General features: G+C 45.2%; 1 protein-coding gene across 1 annotated transcript in view; it reads left to right on the forward strand.

The window, feature by feature from the left end:
• The window catches only part of LOC134936129 (complement C3-like), an 828,079-nt gene that overhangs the window by 485,922 nt on the left and 320,292 nt on the right, over positions 1-21,865 (forward strand). The window contains exons 19-20 of the mRNA XM_063931046.1: positions 3,609-3,694; positions 19,220-19,362. Coding sequence (XP_063787116.1) covers positions 3,609-3,694; positions 19,220-19,362 — 229 coding nt within the window. The remainder of the gene's footprint in view (positions 1-3,608; positions 3,695-19,219; positions 19,363-21,865) is intronic.

Consider the following 21,865-nt stretch of genomic DNA (forward strand, 5'->3'; position numbering starts at 1 on the left):
CCAAGAGACTGCGTTCCGGGTTTTCCTGTTGACCATGTTGTTGACCAGAGCAGTCTGTTTCGGTGAGAGTACCAGAGAGGTCGAGAAAGGATCTGGAATGGGTTCTGATGGCAAGGACGGATTTGTAGAATTCCAAGAGCAACACATCCATCGAGCAAAGGCGAGTATCAGAAAACGATCTGGTAGTCATGAAACTAGGAGGCACTGTGAAGGGTTATTAGCTGAAAAAAATTGTATTTGTAGAAACTGTGAAAACATAGTTGAGAACGGGTGCATCCAGAGATGTCAGTCCAGCCTTAATATCAACATGGACCGTCATCATATTGAGTGACTATCACTCATTAGTGGGTAAGGTTTTAAACCAAACAGAATGCTGGGTGTGCTCACAAGTACCTCAAGGTCAGAGCAAGTCCCGTAGACCCTGAACTTATACGACAAATAGCCAACAGTGGAAGGTATTTTCGGTATAGGTATACTTTAGGAAGTAAGACCATGCAGGTTGGACAAGTATCACCAGGGTACTGTGCGCATATCATACAGCCTCATACGTGTACTGAACAGATGAGAGAGATAGGGATAGGATTTTTCACTTGGAAGGTTTGCAATATGGTAATGTCATATTCTGTCCCATATGTTCTCCCCGATGATGCTTGTTTCATATGTGGGAGGAAGGCTTATAAGTGGCTTGCCCCAAACTCAGAGGGATTGTGTTACATTGGAAGAGTGTTGCCAGAGGTTATGACCATAACCCATGATAAGATGAAAGACGTTCACCGCAGTGCTCAAGCTCCTTATACTCATACTCATTATGAACACATCGTTAAGAGACACCTCATAGATAGGACAGAGCACGCAGCCTCTGATTTGATCCACGAATCCACCGGAATTCAATTCCTACTCGCGTTAGACATCACCCGTACCGCCAGAGGAATTATAAATTATAGGTATATCCATGCGCTAGCAAATCTAATAGATAATATCACCGAGATGTATGATGACACCTTCAGGTATACAGGGAGGGAGTTGCAAGCTTACAAAACGGAACTGATCCAGCACATGGTGGTCCTCAATTATATCACAGCAGTGACAGGCGGGTACTGCGTCACTTTAGCAACACAGTATGGTGTGAAGTGCTGCACGTATATTACAAACAGCACTGATGACCCAACCGAGGTCATAGATAAAAAGATGGACGATATCCTACAGTTGAAGTGGGAGTTCCGAAGGAGACACAACCTTACCCTTACTGCTGTGAGTGATGAACTGACCGGCTGGGTCTCATGGTTGAACCCACGCAATTGGTTCTCAGGTTTAGGAGAATGGGCTCAAAATTTTATCGTGAGTGTAGGAAAGTTTCTCCCTTGTATCCTGGGAGTTGTCATAATGATTGGCTTGATATTTAGGTGTGTTCGAGTTTTAACACGGCGCAAGCACGGTACCAAAGTGATGAGTTAAAGGAGTGAGGGCATTGTTAAAACAACTGATTTAATTTATGACTCATCAATAGAGACAATGTTGTGATAAGACGTGATTCCACGATCCGTTTCTTTCACCCGTTACTCCTTTGTTTTCCCTCAAGCAAAAATACATCCATTCGGAAAAGACTTTGAGCAAAAATACATCCATTCGGAAAAGACTTTGATGAACAACACATCCATTCGGAAAAAACTTTGATGAACAATACATCCATCCAGAAAAGACTTTGATTAACACTTTCAGCAAAGATACACCCATCCTGACAAGACCTCAACCAACACCCAAGAACGATTGCACAAATGTTATGTGAATATATTTGTGATACGTGTCTTATCTTCATCTCTACAACCTTCAGGTAGTGTCACACATAGTCGATAGGTAATATCTATATATATATTAGCATTCACATGTGTCCCCCCTTCATGTATCATCAACTAAATGTGCACCCCATTTATTGATACAAAAAGCCGAAAAGAGCTCGGTAGTGTTTGTTGGCCCACTTACAGACCCTTAATACGGGATAAGAACGATTTAATGTATACTTCGCAATACCTCGAAGCTTATCTAGAACATGTACGGCACGATGATACATGCCCCTCAGACATGGATTTCATACATACATGCTTTTACTATCCCACTAGGTCATACATTTCCCACCTACACTTCTCCTACCATCCAATTATCTGTAGATAATTTGTATTGTATGTTTTTATCCAACCATCTGTAGATATTGCATTGTATATTTTTCTGTTTAAAGTTTAGCTAGTGGCAGTTTTTGTTGACTGCCAAAGGGTGGACTGTCAAAGTCTAAAAATATTGTAATGCACTCCCCAGGTACTAACCGCATGTGCACTTATTCCACTGTGAGGGCGCATATCTGCAATTTGCGTAAAGTAGCTCCCAACGGCCATGCGCCTTAGCGCATGGTATGCGCGTTTATGGTAGAGTTTGTGAGCGCATAGGGGGTTATTAGAACATTACATATTTAACCCAAATAGTGTACATGTTAGATATAGCTCCCTTGTACAACATCAACAAGTCCAGAACAAAGGGATTCACCTTTGCAGGATAAGAGGGGACAGACTAAGGCTATAAGGTGATGTTTGGTATCCAGCTGTAGGGTATTTTAAGGGAAACATTCTGGTGTTGGTTAGAGAAAAATCGCATGTTCCTCCGTATAGTTATGTGCAGAAGTAGAATATAGATCTAAATTGTATTTACTATATATTATGAATGTGGAGGGAACGAGAATGAAACCCAGTCACACATAAATTAAATCTCCCACAGACTGAGACACAATGGCCTTATTTACACTAAGCTTTGAGATTCTATGAAGAGGGCAAACACCTTTGTTTACTAAGATGGCCAGGTTTCTATTCAGAACAATGTGTGCTGAGTTGTCATTGTCTCACCTGAAAGGAAGGGACAAACAAGGGTGAACAATGCCCAGGAGCCGAGGCTGTTTAGAAGATCAGAAACAATAGCTAACCACAACAAAACCAGACAGATAGGAATTTAAGATACTAACATTCCTAGTCCAAAACCCATGGAGATAGAGATGTTCATTTATATATATGTTATATATATATATAAATGAATAAATATATAATTCCACGTGTATTCAGTCTAGCGGCCATAGCGGCTCCACGGTAATAGTGTATCTAGAGGTATAGCTTTACGGTCTAAGATAATAATTGACATTATCAATATATATATATATAAAACAGCTGCAGATTAATTGGAATTATACTTTTTAATATCTTGTCAGCTTTCTTCTGCACATTTTTATTTCCTTTTCTAATACTGTGTCCATTTTATTTTGTACTAAATAATATAAACTCATTTGTTCCAAGGCTCTATACCAGGGGTTTTCAATCTCGGTCCTCAGGGGCCCACACAGTGCATGTTTTGCAGGTAACCCAGCAAGTGCACAGGTGTATTAATTACTCACAGACACATTTTAAAAGGTCCACAGGTGTAGCTAATTATTTCACTTGTGATTCTGTGAGGAGACCTGCAAAACATGCACTGTGTGCGCCCCTAAGGACCGAGTTTGAGAACCCCTGCTCTATACTAACTGGATCATTTCTTTTCTTCATGTATAACAGATAATAATGTTTGCTTTTCAACAGACTTTCAACCAAGAGTCTTAATCTTACCTTAAAAGATTCAATTACTACCTGGGAAGTTTTGGCTGTAAGTTTGTCTGCAAACAAAGGTAAGCTGATTTATTTCTAATTAAATGTAAATTATTAATTTCCTATCTTCGTGTCGATGTTTTTTATCCAGGATCTGGATGATATGCCATCATGTGAGATAGGTGATTTAGGATCAGTATGTCGGGTGTTTTATCATGTACGGTGGAATTTATATACAATAATGGTGGTGATTTCTCATCTTAGATTGTGTTTCTGTCACAACACTCGGAGGCAGTAGTTGGATGCTAACCCGTACTATGGAATTGGCTATGATCCAGTACAGAGGCACAGAGTGCAAAGTCACAGTTCAACAGGAAGCCCCACAAGGGAGTTTGAGCTTAGCTGCACCCAAAATGCAGGTTTCGGCCCTCTGAATGGGTTTCTTAGTATGGGACTGGAAGACACTGGAGTTAGTAAATTAATTCACCATGAGGTGTATAGACACGGAGATGACTGATAATACACTGGGTCAGAGCTGGATGGGAAGGTCATGAACAAGTATGTGGTCAGGGAGCAGACACTAGGATGGCTCGAATGAAGCACAAGGTAGACAGTAGAGATGAGCGCCGGAAATTTTTCGGGTTTTGTGTTTTGGTTTTGGGTTCGGTTCCGCGGCCATGTTTTGGGTTCGACCGCGTTTTGGCAAAACCTCACCGGATTTTTTTTGTTGGATTCGGGTGTGTTTTGGATTCGGGTGTTTTTTTAAAAAAAACCTAAAAAACAGCTTAAATCATAGAATTTGGGGGTCATTTTGATCCCAAAGTATTATTAACCTCAAAAACCATAATTTACACTCATTTTCAGTCTATTCTGAATACCTCACACCTCACAATATTATTTTTAGTCCTAAAATTTGCACCGAGGTCGCTGTGTGAGTAAGATAAGCGACCCTAGTGGCCGACACAAACACCGGGCCCATCTAGGAGTGGCACTGCAGTGTCACGCAGGATGTCCCTTCTAAAAAAACCCTCCCCAAACAGCACATGACGCAAAGAAAAAAAGAGGCGCAATGAGGTAGCTGTGTGAGTAAGATAAGCGACCCTAGTGGCCGACACAAACACCGGGCCCATCTAGGAGTGGCACTGCAGTGTCACGCAGGATGACCCTTCCAAAAAACCCTCCCCAAACAGCACATGACGCAAAGAAAAAAAGAGGCGCAATGAGGTAGCTGACTGTGTGAGTAAGATAAGCGACCCTAGTGGCCGACACAAACACCGGGCCCATCTAGGAGTGGCACTGCAGTGTCACGCAGGATGGTCCTTCCAAAAAACCCTCCCCAAACAGCACATGACGCAAAGAAAAAAAGAGGAGCAATGAGGTAGCTGACTGTGTGAGTAAGATAAGCGACCCTAGTGGCCGACACAAACACCGGGCCCATCTAGGAGTGGCACTGCAGTGTCACGCAGGATGGCCCTTCCAAAAAACCCTCCCCAAACAGCACATGATGCAAAGAAAAAAAGAGGCGCAATGAGGTAGCTGACTGTGTGAGTAAGATAAGCGACCCTAGTGGCCGACACAAACACCGGGCCCATCTAGGAGTGGCACTGCAGTGTCACGCAGGATGGCCCTTCCAAAAAACCCTCCCCAAACAGCACATGACGCAAAGAAAAAAAGAGGCGCAATGAGGTAGCTGACTGTGTGAGTAAGATAAGCGACCCTAGTGGCCGACACAAACACCGGGCCCATCTAGGAGTGGCACTGCAGTGTCACGCAGGATGGCCCTTCCAAAAAACCCTCCCCAAACAGCACATGACGCAAAGAAAAATAAAAGAAAAAAGAGGTGCAAGATGGAATTGTCCTTGGGCCCTCCCACCCACCCTTATGTTGTATAAACAGGACATGCACACTTTAACCAACCCATCATTTCAGTGACAGGGTCTGCCACACGACTGTGACTGATATGACGGGTTGGTTTGGACCCCCCCCAAAAAAGAAGCAATTAATCTCTCCTTGCACAAACTGGCTCTACAGAGGCAAGATGTCCACCTCATCATCATCCTCCGATATATCACCGTGTACATCCCCCTCCTCACAGATTATCAATTCGTCCCCACTGGAATCCACCATCTCAGCTCCCTGTGTACTTTGTGGAGGCAATTGCTGCTGGTCAATGTCTCCGCGGAGGAATTGATTATAATTCATTTTAATGAACATCATCTTCTCCACATTTTCTGGATGTAACCTCGTACGCCGATTGCTGACAAGGTGAGCGGCGGCACTAAACACTCTTTCGGAGTACACACTTGTGGGAGGGCAACTTAGGTAGAATAAAGCCAGTTTGTGCAAGGGCCTCCAAATTGCCTCTTTTTCCTGCCAGTATAAGTACGGACTGTGTGACGTGCCTACTTGGATGCGGTCACTCATATAATCCTCCACCATTCTTTCAATGTTGAGAGAATCATATGCAGTGACAGTAGACGACATGTCCGTAATCGTTGTCAGGTCCTTCAGTCCGGACCAGATGTCAGCATCAGCAGTCGCTCCAGACTGCCCTGCATCACCGCCAGCGGGTGGGCTCGGAATTCTGAGCCTTTTCCTCGCACCCCCAGTTGCGGGAGAATGTGAAGGAGGAGATGTTGACAGGTCGCGTTCCGCTTGACTTGACAATTTTCTCACCAGCAGGTCTTTCAACCCCAGCAGACTTGTGTCTGCCGGAAAGAGAGATCCAAGGTAGGTTTTAAATCTAGGATCGAGCACGGTGGCCAAAATGTAGTGCTCTGATTTCAACAGATTGACCACCCGTGAATCCTTGTTAAGCGAATTAAGGGCTCCATCCACAAGTCCCACATGCCTAGCGGAATCGCTCCGTGTTAGCTCCTCCTTCAATGTCTCCAGCTTCTTCTGCAAAAGCCTGATGAGGGGAATGACCTGACTCAGGCTGGCAGTGTCTGAACTGACTTCACGTGTGGCAAGTTCAAAGGGCATCAGAACCTTGCACAACGTTGAAATCATTCTCCACTGCACTTGAGACAGGTGCATTCCACCTCCTATATCGTGCTCAATTGTATAGGCTTGAATGGCCTTTTGCTGCTCCTCCAACCTCTGAAGCATATAGAGGGTTGAATTCCACCTCGTTACCACTTCTTGCTTCAAATGATGGCAGGGCAGGTTCAGGCGTTTTTGGTGGTGCTCCAGTCTTCTGTACGTGATGCCTGTACGCCGAAAGTGTCCCGCAATTCTTCTGGCCACCGACAGCATCTCTTGCACGCCCCTGTCGTTTTTTAAAAAATTCTGCACCACCAAATTCAAGGTATGTGCAAAACATGGGACGTGCTGGAATTTGCCCATATTTAATGCACACACAATATTGCTGGTGTTGTCCGATGCCACAAATCCACAGGAGAGTCCAATTGGGGTAAGCCATTCCGCGATGATCTTCCTCAGTTGCCGTAAGAGGTTTTCAGCTGTGTGCGTATTCTGGAAAGCGGTGATACAAAGCGTAGCCTGCCTAGGAAAGAGTTGGCGTTTGCGAGATGCTGCTACTGGTGCCGCCGCTGCTGTTCTTGCGGCGGGAGTCCATACATCTACCCAGTGGGCTGTCACAGTCATATAGTCCTGACCCTGCCCTGCTCCACTTGTCCACATGTCCGTGGTTAAGTGGACATTGGGTACAACTGCATTTTTTAGGACACTGGTGAGTCTTTTTCTGACGTCCGTGTACATTCTCGGTATCGCCTGCCTAGAGAAGTGGAACCTAGATGGTATTTGGTAACGGGGGCACACTACCTCAAGAAATTGTCTAGTTCCCTGTGAACTAACGGCGGATACTGGACGCACGTCTAACACCAACATAGTTGTCAAGGCCTCAGTTATCCGCTTTGCAACAGGATGACTGCTGTGATATTTCATCTTCCTCGCAAAGGACTGTTGGACAGTCAATTGCTTGGTGGAAGTAGTAAAAGTGGGCTTACGACTTCCCCTCTGGGATGACCATCGACTCCCAGCAGCAACAACAGCAGCGCCAGCAGCAGTAGGCGTTACACGCAAGGATGCATCGGAGGAATCCCAGGCAGGAGAGGACTCGTCAGAATTGCCAGTGACATGGCCTGCAGGACTATTGGCATTCCTGGGGAAGGAGGAAATTGACACTGAGGGAGTTGGTGGGGTGGTTTGCGTGAGCTTGGTTACAAGAGGAAGGGATTTACTGGTCAGTGGACTGCTTCCGCTGTCGCCCAAAGTTTTTGAACTTGTCACTGACTTATTATGAATGCGCTGCAGGTGACGTATAAGGGAGGATGTTCCGAGGTGGTTAACGTCCTTACCCCTACTTATTACAGCTTGACAAAGGCAACACACGGCTTGACAAATGTTGTCCGCATTTCTGTTGAAATACTTCCACACCGAAGAGCTGATTTTTTTGGTATTTTCACCAGGCATGTCAACGGCCATATTCCTCCCACGGACAACAGGTGTCTCCCCGGGTGCCTGACGTAAACAAACCACCTCACCATCAGAATCCTCCTTGTCAATTTCCTCCCCAGCGCCAGCAACACCCATATCCTCCTCATCCTGGTGTACTTCAACACTGACATCTTCAATCTGACTATCAGGAACTGGACTGCGGGTGCTCCTTCCAGCACTTGCAGGGGGTGTGCAAATGGTGGAAGGTGCATGCTCTTCACGTCCAGTGTTGGGAAGGTCAGGCATCGCAACCGACACAATTGGACTCTCCTTGTGGATTTGGGATTTCGAAGAACGCACAGTTCTTTGCGGTGCTTTTGCCAGCTTGAGTCTTTTCATTTTTCTAGCGAGAGGCTGATTGCTTCCATCCCCATGAACATAGGCCAGGGCCTCAGCCGTTCCTTGCCACTCCGTGTGGTAAATGGCATATTGGCAAGTTTACGATTCTCCTCCGACAATTTTATTTTAGAGTTTGGAGTCCTTTTTTTACTGATATTTGGTGTTTTGGATTTTACATGCTCTGTACTAAGACATTGGGCATCGGCCTTGGCAGACGACGTTGATGGCATTTCATCGTCTCGGCCATGACTAGTGGCAGCAGCTTCAGTACGAGGTGGAAGTGGATCTTGATCTTTCCCTATTTTTGGAACCTCAACATTTTTGTTCTCCATATTTTAATAGGCACAACTAAAAGGCACCTCAGGTAAACAATGGAGATGGATGGATACTAGTATACAATTATGGATGGACGAGCGACTGCCGACACAGAGGTAGCTACAGCCGTGGACTACCGTACTGTGTCTGCTGCTAATATAGACTGGATGATAATGAGATGAAATTAATATATATATATATATATATATATATATATAATATCACTAGTACTCCTGCTCTCAGACTCTAACTGCTCCCCACTGTCTCCCCCACAAGTCAGATATACATATACAGTCACACTACACTTCAGCAAGTAGTAGTACTCCTAAAAATGCTCCCCAAAATTACTAAATACTGTGTCTCTCTCTACTCTAGTCTCTTCTCTATAAACGGAGAGGACGCCAGCCACGTCCTCTCCCTATCAATCTCAATGCACGTGTGAAAATGGCGGCGACGCGCGGCTCCTTATATAGAATCCGAGTCTCGCGAGAATCCGACAGCGGGGTGATGACGTTCGGGCGCGCTCGGGTTAACCGAGCAAGGCGGGAGGATCCGAGTCGCTCGGACCCGTGAGAAAAAAGCTGAAGTTCGGGCGGGTTCGGATTCCGAGGAACCGAACCCGCTCATCTCTAGTTGAAACGCGTTGGCGGCACCCAGGCGTGGACAGCATTTGGGGGATATCCTGCGGGACAGATATCGGAGATTATTCCGGTTGCGGCCCGGGCGGCTTCAGGACTTTAAATAACTTGTCTGAGAACTTTTTGCGGGTTCTCGGACACTCCGGTAATTGTTTCGCAGTATTCCCCTGTGACTCCCACGGATGGGACATTTACCATTTTCACTTTCTCCCTTATGTCACTTGTGATTGATGTCCTTTTTATGTGTGTAATGTATGTCTGTATATGTTATTAAAATTACCGTACGACACATGTTGTTTCCTTCTCCCCTCTGTTGCATATGCCGTGTTGTGTAACACACGCTGTGAGGAGGAGTTGTGGATTTTGAAGATTGGACTAATCACACCAGACAAGGGGTTGTATATGTTTTCCTTTTATTGACTTAGTATAATTGGAGTATCTTTTAAATACGTCCATATACAGTATGATTTATTTGGTGTAGGCGCCTGGAAGCACCTGTGGCCATAATTTTTCCTTTGTTTAGCTATAAAGGAAGTGTTGGAGTTACCTGAAACAACACTGGTCCCTGAGGAAAAGGATTATTTTAAATTAAATAAAGGTTGTGACTTTTCCTCCTTTAAAGGATTTGAATGCATTCTTTGAAGAATCCTGGGCTAACCCAGAGAAGAAATTTACCCTTCCCAGAAGGATACGTGTAGCGTACCGCTTCCCTGAGGAAGACAGGCACAAATGGGAGACACCCCCAATGATAGACACCTCATTTTCTTGGCTGTCTAAGAAAATTGTTTTGCCTGCCCCTGGTTCAGCCTCTACAAAAGATCCAGCTGACCGTAAATTAGAAACAACCCTAAAATCCATATATATGGCTAACGTATCGGTGTTCAGGCCCACCATTGCTTGTGCGTGGGTAGGTAACGCTGTGGAAAAATGGTCTGACAACTTGCTTGTTAACATAGACACAGTTGACAGGGATGAAATAGTCCTAACTCTCGGCCATATCAAAAATGCTGCAGGTTACTTAGTTGAAGCTATGAAGGATATTGGGTTGCAGAGTTCAAGATCCTCCGCTATGGCGATTTCAGCCCGCAGGGCGCTGTGGATCCGCCAATGGAATGCTGATGCGGAATCAGAAAAAGAAAAAAAAAAGAATATTGAGGCGCTTCATTACAAGCTGAAGCTGGAGACAAGCTGAATGCCATGATTTCAACAACTACATCAGGCAAATCAGCATTTCTGCCTTCCTCAGCTGCTCCACCTAGGAAAGGATTTTAGTCTCTGCAATCCTTTCGGCCCAACAAGTCCAAAAAAGCAAAGGGTACCCCCTTCTTCGCAGGAAGAGGTTGAGGAAGAGGTAAAAAATCTACAACATCGTCAGGCTCGCAGGAGCAGAAGTCAACAGCTACTTCTGTTAAACCTCAGCAAGCATAACGCTGGGGCTCCCCTGCGGGATTACGATCGGGTGGGAGCACGTCTACTGTCTTTCAGCCAGGTCTGGGTTCATTCAGATCTGGATCCTTGGGTATTGCAGATAGTATCCCAAGGGTACAAATTGGAATTTCAGGACCTTCCCCCATGCCGTGATTAAGGTAGGGAGCGGCAGACGGAGACGCTCCTGGTGTGCTGTGATACGAGCTAAAGCTTGCTGTCTAATAAATTGAATCACAGCCACCTGAAGTAACAGTGCACTTACTACATAATATAACAGTTTCAACTTCATTTCTAAAAGAAACAGTAACTATAATTATGGTATAGATACATGAAGTATCACACACAGAACGCATTTGGTGGATATAAATACGTGTCTTTTGCCAGACACTTTCTATAAAAATATTGACTCTACCAAGGACACTTGTAACATCTATTCTGGTATTTATCAGTGTACTATTCAAGTGGAATCACATTTGGACTTGAGTGTTAAGGATCCTATGAAATATATTTTTAATGTTTTCATTTTGTTTTAAATATATTGGATAATTGGTATAGATTAAGGTATGGTTTATGTGCATATTTTAGCTACATTAAATATGGATTCATTTAAGTCCATTTGCGCTCTGTTCTTTTCTCTGTTTGTTCTTTATTTGAAAAGGTTCAAATTCAAGATGGAATCCCTGAGAGCGGTGATCTCCAGCTTGGGGGAAAAGGAATTTCTGGTATTGATGGACATCAAAGGTGCTTATTTACATGTTCCCATCTACCCGTCGCATCAGGAATACCTGAGGTTTGCGGTGCAGAACTGCCACTACCAGTTCCAAACATTGCCTTTCAGGCTCTCCATGGCTCCGAGAATATTCACCAAAGTGATGGCGGAGATGATGGTTCTTCTTCGCAAGAAAGGAGTCAAAGTCATCCCATACTTGGACAATCTCCTCATAAAAGCAAGATCCATGGAGAAACTAGTGCAACAGCACGATTGGATCATAAACCTTCCAAAATCACAATTGGAACCCACAAGGAGGTTATCATTTCTGGGAATGACATTAGACACGGAAGCACAGAAAGTATTCCTACCGGTGGAAAAGGCTCTGGAGATCCAGAGGATGGTCAACCAAGTTTTAAAACCAGCATGCGTATCGATTCATCAGTGCATCTGCCTGCTGGGGAAGATGGTAGCAGCCTACGAGACTCTACAATTTGGCCAATTCCACGCCAGGGTCTTTCAATGGGACCTACTGGACAAGTGGTCCGGATCGCACCTATACAATCACTGGAAGATAATCCTGTCAAAAAAAGCCAGAATTTCAGTCTTGTGGTGGCTTCAAAGTTTTCACCTCCTGGAGGGACGCAGGTTCGGGATTCAGACTTGGATCCTGCTAACCTAAGATGCAAGCCTCCGAGGTTGGGGAGCAGTCACGCAAGGGGAAAGCTTCCAAGGACGATGGTCAAGTCAAGAAGTACTCCTTCACATAAGCATTCTGGAATTGAGAGCTGTGTACAACAGCCTTCATCAAGCGGCACACCTTCTTCATGGTCATCCCATACAGATCCAGTCAGACAATGTAATGGCAGTAGCTTACATAAACCGCCAGGGCGGAACAAAAAGCAGAGCGGCAATGGCAGAGGTGCAAAGATACTCCTCTGGGCAGAAAGACATGCAAAAGCTCTGTCGGCAATTTTCATTCCAGGAGTGGACAACTGGGAAGCAGACATCCTTAGCAGACACAATTTCCATCCAGGAGAATCGGGCCTCCACCCAGAAGTCTTTGCAGAGGTAGCAGATCGTTGGGGCGTTCCTCAAATAGATATGATGGCATCACGTCTCAACAAGAAGCAGTTAATGCACTGGTGACCCAGTGGGTGTTTCAGTCGGTGTATCTGTTCCCTCCACTTCCACTAATACCAAAAGTTCTCAAGATCATCAGAAGAACAAGGGTTCGAGCAATTCTCATTGCTCCAGACTGGCCAAGGAGGGCGTGGTATCCAGATCTTCAGGAGTTACAGTATTACTGGAAGATCCTCAGCCTCTTCCTCTTCATGAGGACCTGCTTCAGCAGGGGCCGTTTGTTTATCGGGACTTGCCGCGGCTGTGTTTGATGGCATGGCTGTTGAGCGCTAGATCCTAGCCCGTAAGGGTATTCCCAATGAAGTCATTCCCACACTTATTCTGGCCAGGAAAGGGGTAACGTCCAAACATTATCATCGTATTTGGAGAAAATATGTATCTTGGTGTGAATCCAACAAGTCTCCTGCGGTGGAGTTTAAATTAGGACGTCTTCTCCTATTTCTACAGGCGGGTGTGGATGCTGGCTTGAGATTAGGGTCTATCAAAGTCCAAATTTCGGCCTTGTCCATTTTCTTTCAGAAACAGTTGGCTTTCCTTCCTGAGGTCCAGACGTTCGTGAAGGGGGTTCTGCACATCCAACCTCCCTTTGTGCCTCCTGCGGCGCCATGGGATCTTAATGTGGTGTTGCAGTTCCTTAAATCGGACCGGTTTGAGCCTCTACAAGAGGTAGAGTTGAAGTTTCTCACTTGGAAACTGGTCATGCTGTTGACCTTGGCCTCAGGCAGACAAGTGTCTGAATTAGGGGCTCTGTCACACGAGTCTTTATTTGATTTTTCATGAAGATAGAGCTGAACTGTGGACGCGTCAGCATTTTCTTCCAAAGGTTGTGTCTTATTTCCATATCAACCAACCTGTGGTGGGGCCAGTGGCTTCTGACACCTCAGCCATTTCAAAGGCCTTGGATGTCATCAGAGCATTGAGGACTTATGTTGCAAGAATGGCTCGGATAAGGAAAACAGAATCTTTGTTTGTCCTCTATGACCCCAACAAGATTGGGGGTCCTGCTTCTAAGCAAACCATTGTGACCTGGATCAGAGGTACCATAAGGCACGCTTATTCCACGGCAGGATTGCTGTTACCGAGTTTGGTAAAGGCCCACTCTACAAGGAAAGTGGGTTCTTCCTGGGCGGCTGCCCGGGGTGCCTCGGCGTTGCAAATTTGCAGAGCAGCTACTTGGTCAGGGGCAAACACGTTTGCTAAGTTTTACAGGTTTGACACCTTGGCTGCTGACGACCTTCAGTTTGCTCAGTCAGTTCTGCAGGAACATTAGCACTTTCCCGCCCATACTGGGAGCTTTGGTACATCCCCATGGTACTAAAATGGACCCCAGTATCCTCTAGGACGTAAGAGAAAATAGAATTTTAATTACCTATCGGTAAATCCTTTTCTCGTAGTCCGTAGAGGATGCTGTGCGCCCGCCCAGTGCTCATTTTTCCTGCAGAATTATTTTTATATTTTTTACACAGGTTCTCATGTGTTAAGATGTTCACAGCACGTTAGCATGGGTTATGTTGAAAGCCATGTTAGGTGGCATGTTTTGTATGGTGTGAGCTGGTGTAAATCTTGCCACTAGTTTAATGTAAATTCTTCTCTCTGAGTTGTCTGTCTCCTCCGGCACAGTTCCTATACTGAGGTCTGGAGGAGGGGCATAGAGGGAGGAGCCGGTTCATACTGTTGAAAAGTCTTAAAATGCCGAAGGCTCCTGCGAAACCGTCTATACTCCATGGTACTAAAATGGACCCCAGCATCCTCTGTGGACTACGAGAAAAGGATTTACCGGTAGGTAATTAAAATCCTATTTTTTCCCTCAAAATTCTACACACAATACCCCATGATGACAAAGTGAAAAAAGGTTTTTTGAGATTTTTGCAAATTTATTAAAAATTAAAAACAAATCACATGTATATACGTATTTACAGCCTTTGCTCAATACTTTGTTGATGCACCTTTGGCAGCAATTACAGCCTCAAGCCTTTTTCAATATGATGCCAAAAGCTTAACATACCTGTCTTTGGGCTGTTTCGCCCATTCCTCTTTGCAGCACCTCTCAAGCTTCATCAGGTTGGATGTGAAGTGTCAGTGCACTGCCATTTTCAGATCTCTCCAGAGATGCTCAATCGGATTCAAGTCTGTGCTCTTGCTGGGCCATTCAAGGACATTCACAGAGTTGTCCTGAAGCCACTCCTTTGATATCTTGGCTGTGTTCTTAGGGTTGTTGTCCTGCTGAAAGATGAACTGTCGCCCCAGTCTGAGGTCAAGAGCACTCTGGAGCAGGTTTTCATCCAGGATGTCTCTGCACATTGCTGTATCCATCTTTCTCTCTATCCTGACTAGTCTCCCAGTTCCTTCCACTGAAAAACATCCCACAGCATGATGCTGCCACCACCATGCTTCACTGTAGGGATGATATTGGCCTGGTGATGAGCTGTGCCTGATTTCCTCCAAACATGACGCCTGGCATTCACGTCAAAGAGTTCAATCTTCATCTCATCAGACCAGAGAATTTGTTTCTCATAGTCTGAGAGTCCTTCAGGTGCATTTTGGCAAACTCCAGGCGGGCTGTAATGTGCTTTCTTTAACTAAGGAGTGGCTTCTGTCTGGCCACTCTTCCATAAAGGCCTGATTAATGGATTGCTGCAGAGATGGTCGTCTTTCTGGAAGGTTCTCCTCTCTCCACTGATAAATGCTGTAGCTCTGACAGAGTGACCATTGGGTTCTCGGTCACCTCCCTAACTAGGTCGCTTCTCCCCCGATCACTCGGTTTAGAGGGCCGGCCAGCTTTTAGAACTGTCCTGGTGGTTCCAAACCTCCTCCTTTTACAGATGATGGTGGGCACTGTGCTCATTGGGACCTTCAAAGCAGCATATATTTTTCTGTAGGAGGAGGTCTACAGACAATTCCTTTGATTTCATGCTTGGTTTGTGCTCAGACATGCACTGTCAAGTGTGTGTGCCTTTCCAAATTATGTCAAATCAATTGAATTTACCACACGTGGACTCCAATTAAGCTGTAGGAACATCTCAAGGATGATCAGTGGAAAAAGGATGCACCTGAGCTAAATTTTGAGCTTCATGGCAAAGACTGTGTATACTTATGTACATGTGATTTCTCAGTTTTTTATTTTTAATAGAAAAAAAAACAAAAAAAGCGATATTTCAGCGCACAGGAATTAAATATATACACAATTTATTAAAATATGACACGTAAAAAAGCTCACATCCACCGGCCAGTTTTTCACAGCACTAAATCAAATAGCATAACCATTAGATATGGGCCCTCATTCTGAGTTGATCGCTCGCTACGAATTTTCACAGCGCAGCGAACATAGAAAAACAGAGCTATCTGCGCATGCGTATGCACCGCAATGCGCACGCGCGTTGTACTGCACAAACTGCTGTTTGTGCAGCTCTCCAGCACAAGCGATCGCACACCTGCACACACACACACAACCCTTCCCCTGTAGGCGGTGACTACCTGATTGCAGGGAATTAAAAAAATGCACCCTGGTGATCAGGTCTGAATTACCACCAAGGTTTTAATTCTTGTGATTCCACACCACCTGAACAGGAGAAACTCTACACAGCACCCTGCAGCATTTAAATTGTTTTTCAACAGTCCCCCAGAGATATCTGCAAGAAAAGGTTGAAAGCACCAGCAGCCGGGGAAGACCCATTTGCAGCAGATAACAGACCCTCCAACATGACCCGCCCCACTAGGTACAAAATGCTATGTTTCTGGACTTCCCTCCTAATTTATGATTTCCATCACCTGTTTTGAACTAGTTAAATGATAAAAAAGCTGTTTCTTCACAGGTGATGGCAATAATAAATTAAGAGGGAAGTCCAGAAACAGAGCATTTTGTACCTAGTGGGGCGGGTCAGGTTGGAGGGTATTAAATAAGTGTGGAGATTGGTGAGACCATGAATTTGAATTCATCTTCATGGGCAAACGCAGGGGGGGTTTCTGGTTGCACAGAAACCCCCCTGCACTTGGCAAGTGGCTCAAATTCTGACAATATTAGCACTGGTAAATAATATGATTACTAGAGTTGTCACCACATCATGCAGTTTAAAGGACAGAGCAGAGCTGCTGCACATGCCCAGTTTGCTGGGTGTGTGGATCTGAGTCCTCAATCAGTGCTCTGGACCATAGAGTAGCTACAAGGAAGAAGAGACAGGAGCCTTACCATGAGGTGGGAGAATGTGTGCTTAAAAAATACAGTTCTTCCACTGGTTCTGTTATGTTTGTGTATTTATTTATTTTGGTATGTTTAACCTTTCCTAACCATTTATTTATATTACTTAAATATGGGTGATACAGCCTATACTTGAGACCATCTAGTGTTAAATATTAATACTGTATGCTATACAGTATCCAGTGTATAAATAGACCAGTGTTTACATCATACTTGCCTACCTGACCCTCTCCATGAGGGAGAAAATGCTCTGTTCCTGGACTTTCCTGGTAATGTATGATTGCCATCACCTGTGGTGAGCTACTTAATTGATAAGAAAGGTGTTTCACCACAGGTGATGGCAATCATACATTACCAGGAAAGTCCTGGAACAGAGCATTTTCTCCCTCATGGAGAGGGTCAGGTAGGCAAGTATGGTTTACATCACAGGTTCTCAAACTCGGTCCTCAGGACCCCCACACGGTGCATGTTTTGCAGGTCTCCTCACACAATCACAAGTGACATAATTAACTCCACCTGTGGACCTTTTAAAATGTGTCAGTGAGTAATTAATACACCTGTGCACCTGCTGGGTTACCTGCAAAACATGCACTGTGTGGGGTCCTGAGGACCGAGTTTGAGAACCACTGGTTTACATTAATGTCCAGAGTCATTACTAGGTTCTTCTGCTACTCTCGCACTTGTTACAATGTTCCACAGAGTGGGAGATTGTGGACTGCATTCGGAAACCCCCCTCTAGAAATCCTGCGTTTGCCACTGCCTCTTGATACTGAATACAAAGGATCTTATATGGTGACTTTAACACTGATTACTCCAGCTGTCTCCTTTTATCAGCAATAGAATGTTCAAATCAGCATATATGAAACAAATTGACTTTTATGTGTTACACTGTCTGCTTATTCAAATCAAGCCATAAATCAGTAATCCGTAAAGAGAATTTCGATGTTACTGTACACTTGCTGCTGAACTGACACTGTATCATATCTAATGGTTATGCTATTTGATTTAGTGCTGTGAATTTGAAAAACAGCCCGGAAGATGTGACCTTTTTTTACATGTCGTAGTTTAATAAATTGTGTATATATTTAATTCCTGTGCGCTGTAATATCGCTTTTTTTTTCTTAACAAAATCATAGGGTTAAGTAGCCCCTATATTACTGGCTGTACAGGAATTAATTTGATAAGCGCTGGGTCAATTTTTGAATGTGTTTTATTTTTAATACATTTGCAAAAATCTAAAAAAAACAAACACTTTTTTTTACGTTGTCATTACGGGGTATTCCATTTTGGAATAAGGCTGTAACATAACAAAAAAAAGTGAAGCGCTGTGATTACTTTCCGGATGCACTGTAAAGGGCCCCTGTGACTAGAACGATAGTGCCCGATTTCAGCCCAATTCAGGCATTCGGGCCGATATATTGGGTGAAATCAGGTATTTTGGCTGTGGATCTGATCCGATCAGATGCGCGGCCCCATAAGCTAGTGCTGCACTCGTGATAGGTCAGTTCCCGCTGGCATGGCTGGCAACGTGTACGATATATCGCCTGCAAACTGTACCAAATCGTTTAGAATTGTATGGAACCACTCCCGGGAAGTACCCGGGAGAGTTCAAGGAAAATCGCCTCCAACTTCAGCCTCAGACATATCGTTCTAGTGCAGAGGTTCCCAAACGCTGTCTTCAAGGCTCCCCAACAGTCCAGGATTTAGGTATATCCATAGCTCAGCACAGATAGTTAAATCAAATTGAGGTGCTAATTAAGTCACCTGTGGCCAAGCATGGATACATTTAAAACCTGGACTGCTGGGGTGCCTTGAGGACCGCATTTGGGAACCTCTGTTCTCAGAGCCGGACTTAGGCATAGGCAAACTAGGCAAATGCCTAGGGCATTTGGTATGCTTAGGGGCACCAGCAGCTTCTGCTGATTAAAATGATATGTGGCATGCCTATATTCTGTGTGTGACTGCGGCTGTATCTGCATACGAAATGCTACGTTGCAGTGTATTCCTGGTAATCACTGTAATGTAGCATTTCATATGCAGATACAGCCGCAGTCGCACACAGAATATAGGCATGCTGCATATAATTTTAATCAGCAGATGCTGCTTGTGCGTCCTAGCCACATAGTAATGCAAATAAGATGCATTTTCATAAACAAAAGGCGCCCGACGTTAGCAGAGCTGCCAGCTGACTCATGCCAGACATTTCCTGCAGAACTAGCGGCAGTGCTAGGGGGCACTAGCCAAAATCTTGCCTAGGGCATCATATTGGTTAGGGCCGGCTTGGTCTGTTCTAGTGTAGATGTGTTGTGTATGGTGATGATCAGGATGCATTCTCACATTTAATGTCTCATTCTTGTTTATGCTTTATAATTGGTAGGTATCTGTGTGTCTAAGCCATGTGATATTGTGGTTAGGAAGAACTTCTTTATTGACCTGAAGCTGCCATATTCTGTGGTGAGGAATGAACAAGTAGAGATACGGGCCATTCTCTACAACTATGCCAAAACCCAACTTAAAAAGGTAAGTGATTCAGTTTATGGCAATAACAACAGTAAGAGTCTGTTACAGCCCCACACTATGAATTCTCTGCTGAGATTGCACAAATAAACTCTGTTTCTGCTGCAGGGTACACTGGGCTCCACAAGGATAGACATTGGGGTGTAGAGTAGGATCTTGATCCGAAGCACCAACAGGCTCAAAAGCTTTGACCTTCTTCCCAAGATGCATAGCGCCGCCTCCAATATCACCCCGCCTCCGTGCACAGGAGCTCAGTTTTGTAGTTGGTGCTTGCAGTGCAAGCATGTAACAGGAAGAGCTGCTCACAGCAGCTCTAGAAAAAGCTTTTTCTGAGGAAAAAAGAAGACTACAAGGGCTGCAGCAGAGGCACAGATTGTGTTTGATGTCAGTAGACATTGCCTGCTGCAGCTCCATCTCTCCCCCAGCGGCGCTGTACACTCCCGTGCCCTGGTTGCTGGGTACCTACAGCAGGAGGCTCCGGTTTTCTTCCAAGTTAGTCACACACGGCTGGGGCTCTCCGGGATCGCGTGGCCGCACTTCGGGAGGAGGTGAGTCCCGCTCGCGGGACCCGCACTTTAACGCGATCCGGGCCGCATGCACTGGCGGTGGACACTGTGGCAGTACAGGCGATCCCACTAGATCACCAGGGCATGGGTGCAGGTCAGGTTTTCTCTCTAAACCTTTTTACAAGTAGCCCGCAGTACCCGGTAGTTTTGCCAGCAGAGGGGATAAGGCTTAGACCTGGAGCCCCTCCCCCAGCCCCAGGGCGCCATTTCCCACAAATGTTCCCACCCTGGAGCTGCATATTTGTCTCTCCCTCACTCCCTGCCAGTGTCTGGGCGCCATTATCTCTCAGCTTCACTGTTCCTGGGACTGCTTGGGCAAATCCTCCTGTGTAAAGCCGCCTAGTTGTCAGTGCTGTGACTTTACATGACACTTAAGTATTCTACCTGCCTTTTTAGACAGTGCTAGTTAAGAAAGAGTGCATTTAGTCAGGGTTTTCTAGTACAATTACCCTGTGATATACATCCAGTTCTTACTGTGCAGTGTTATATCTATTGACCATATAGCTATATATATAAGCTAGTACAGTGCAGTATTATTGTTAGTAATAACCTCTGCATTGTACAAACTGTGTCTATCTGTGTGTGCATTAGATAGCTGAGTGGTGTCCATTTTGTGTCTTTCACTCAACTTGCTATCCCTATATTCTATAACCTGAGGGGGCTTGGTGCGTCAGGTTTTATATTGATATTGGATTTTCACAAAGATAATTTTAGTTACCATATCTCTCCTTTATCTCTGCTAGTGCTGATTACACTGCACAGGGGTTTGGGTAAGAGGTATTGTGCTGCTGCCAATTGTACTGTGTTACCTGATACTGCAAATTATATCATGTCTGCTTCTGAGGGTAACTGTTCTGGGGCTGAACACACTGCCGGTGTTGCTGAAGCCACAGATATCTATGAGGAAAATATAGCAGCTTTGGGCTCTGGTTCTGGGGGCTCCTGGCCCCCCAGTGGGATTGTAGCAATGGGGGTACATAATGACCCACCGTGGGCTACTTTCTCCACGCTTCTACATACGCTAGTTACTAAACTAACCCCCCTATGGCACCTCCTATGCCGGTGCAACCGTGTGTGGTAGCCCGCAGCTAACCCGCCGTGGGCGGATAATTTGTCTTCTCAATTGAAGAAGTTGAACCAGTCCTTGACTTCTAAAAAGTCTGACCCTCGCTCGCCTAAGACCAAGGGGTACTCTAAGCGAGCTCTTATCCTCACAATCCACTGCTGTCACTGACACCTCGTCTGATGAAGATGGCGCTTACACTGACCCCACAGATTCTGACACAGATACTGCTGATGGGGAGGGTAGTTCACATGTGGATGTTCCTGATCTTTTGGAGGCTATTAAGTTGATTTTACAGATCACGGATGATCCCGAGCCATCCGTCCCTCCTAAGAAACCAGATAGGTTCAAGCGTCAGAAGGTGGTTAAACAAGTTTTACCTCACTCTGACCACCTAGTGGAGATACGTCAGGAACCCTGGGGAAACCCGGGAAAGAAGTTTGTGCCTCAAAGAAGATGCTGGCTCGCTATCCCCTCGCGCCAGAGCTGTCTAAAAATTGGGAAACGCCTCCTCCAATAGACTCACATGTGGCTAGGATGGTGGTATCCTCAGCTCTACCTGTCACTACTGTCACGTCTCTAAAAGAGCCTACGGATAAAAGTGTGGAGGGTTGTCTGAAAGCGATTTACACCCTCACGGGTGCGCACAAAGGCCCACTATTGGAGCAACACTGCAGGGGCTATTGAAGCATGGGCCCTAGAGTTGGAAGCTGAAATCTCTTCTGACCATGCTAGACAATGCTTGTCATATATTGTCACAGCTTCTCACTATATTAAAGAGGCGACTTCTGATGCCGGTATTCTAGCAGCCAAGGCCTCTACTACATCAGGCCTGGCTCGCCGGATATTGTGGCTGAGATCCTGGTCTGTGGATCTG

The sequence above is a fragment of the Pseudophryne corroboree genome, chromosome 6, assembly GCF_028390025.1.
Source record: "Pseudophryne corroboree isolate aPseCor3 chromosome 6, aPseCor3.hap2, whole genome shotgun sequence".
NCBI lineage: Eukaryota > Metazoa > Chordata > Amphibia > Anura > Myobatrachidae > Pseudophryne > Pseudophryne corroboree.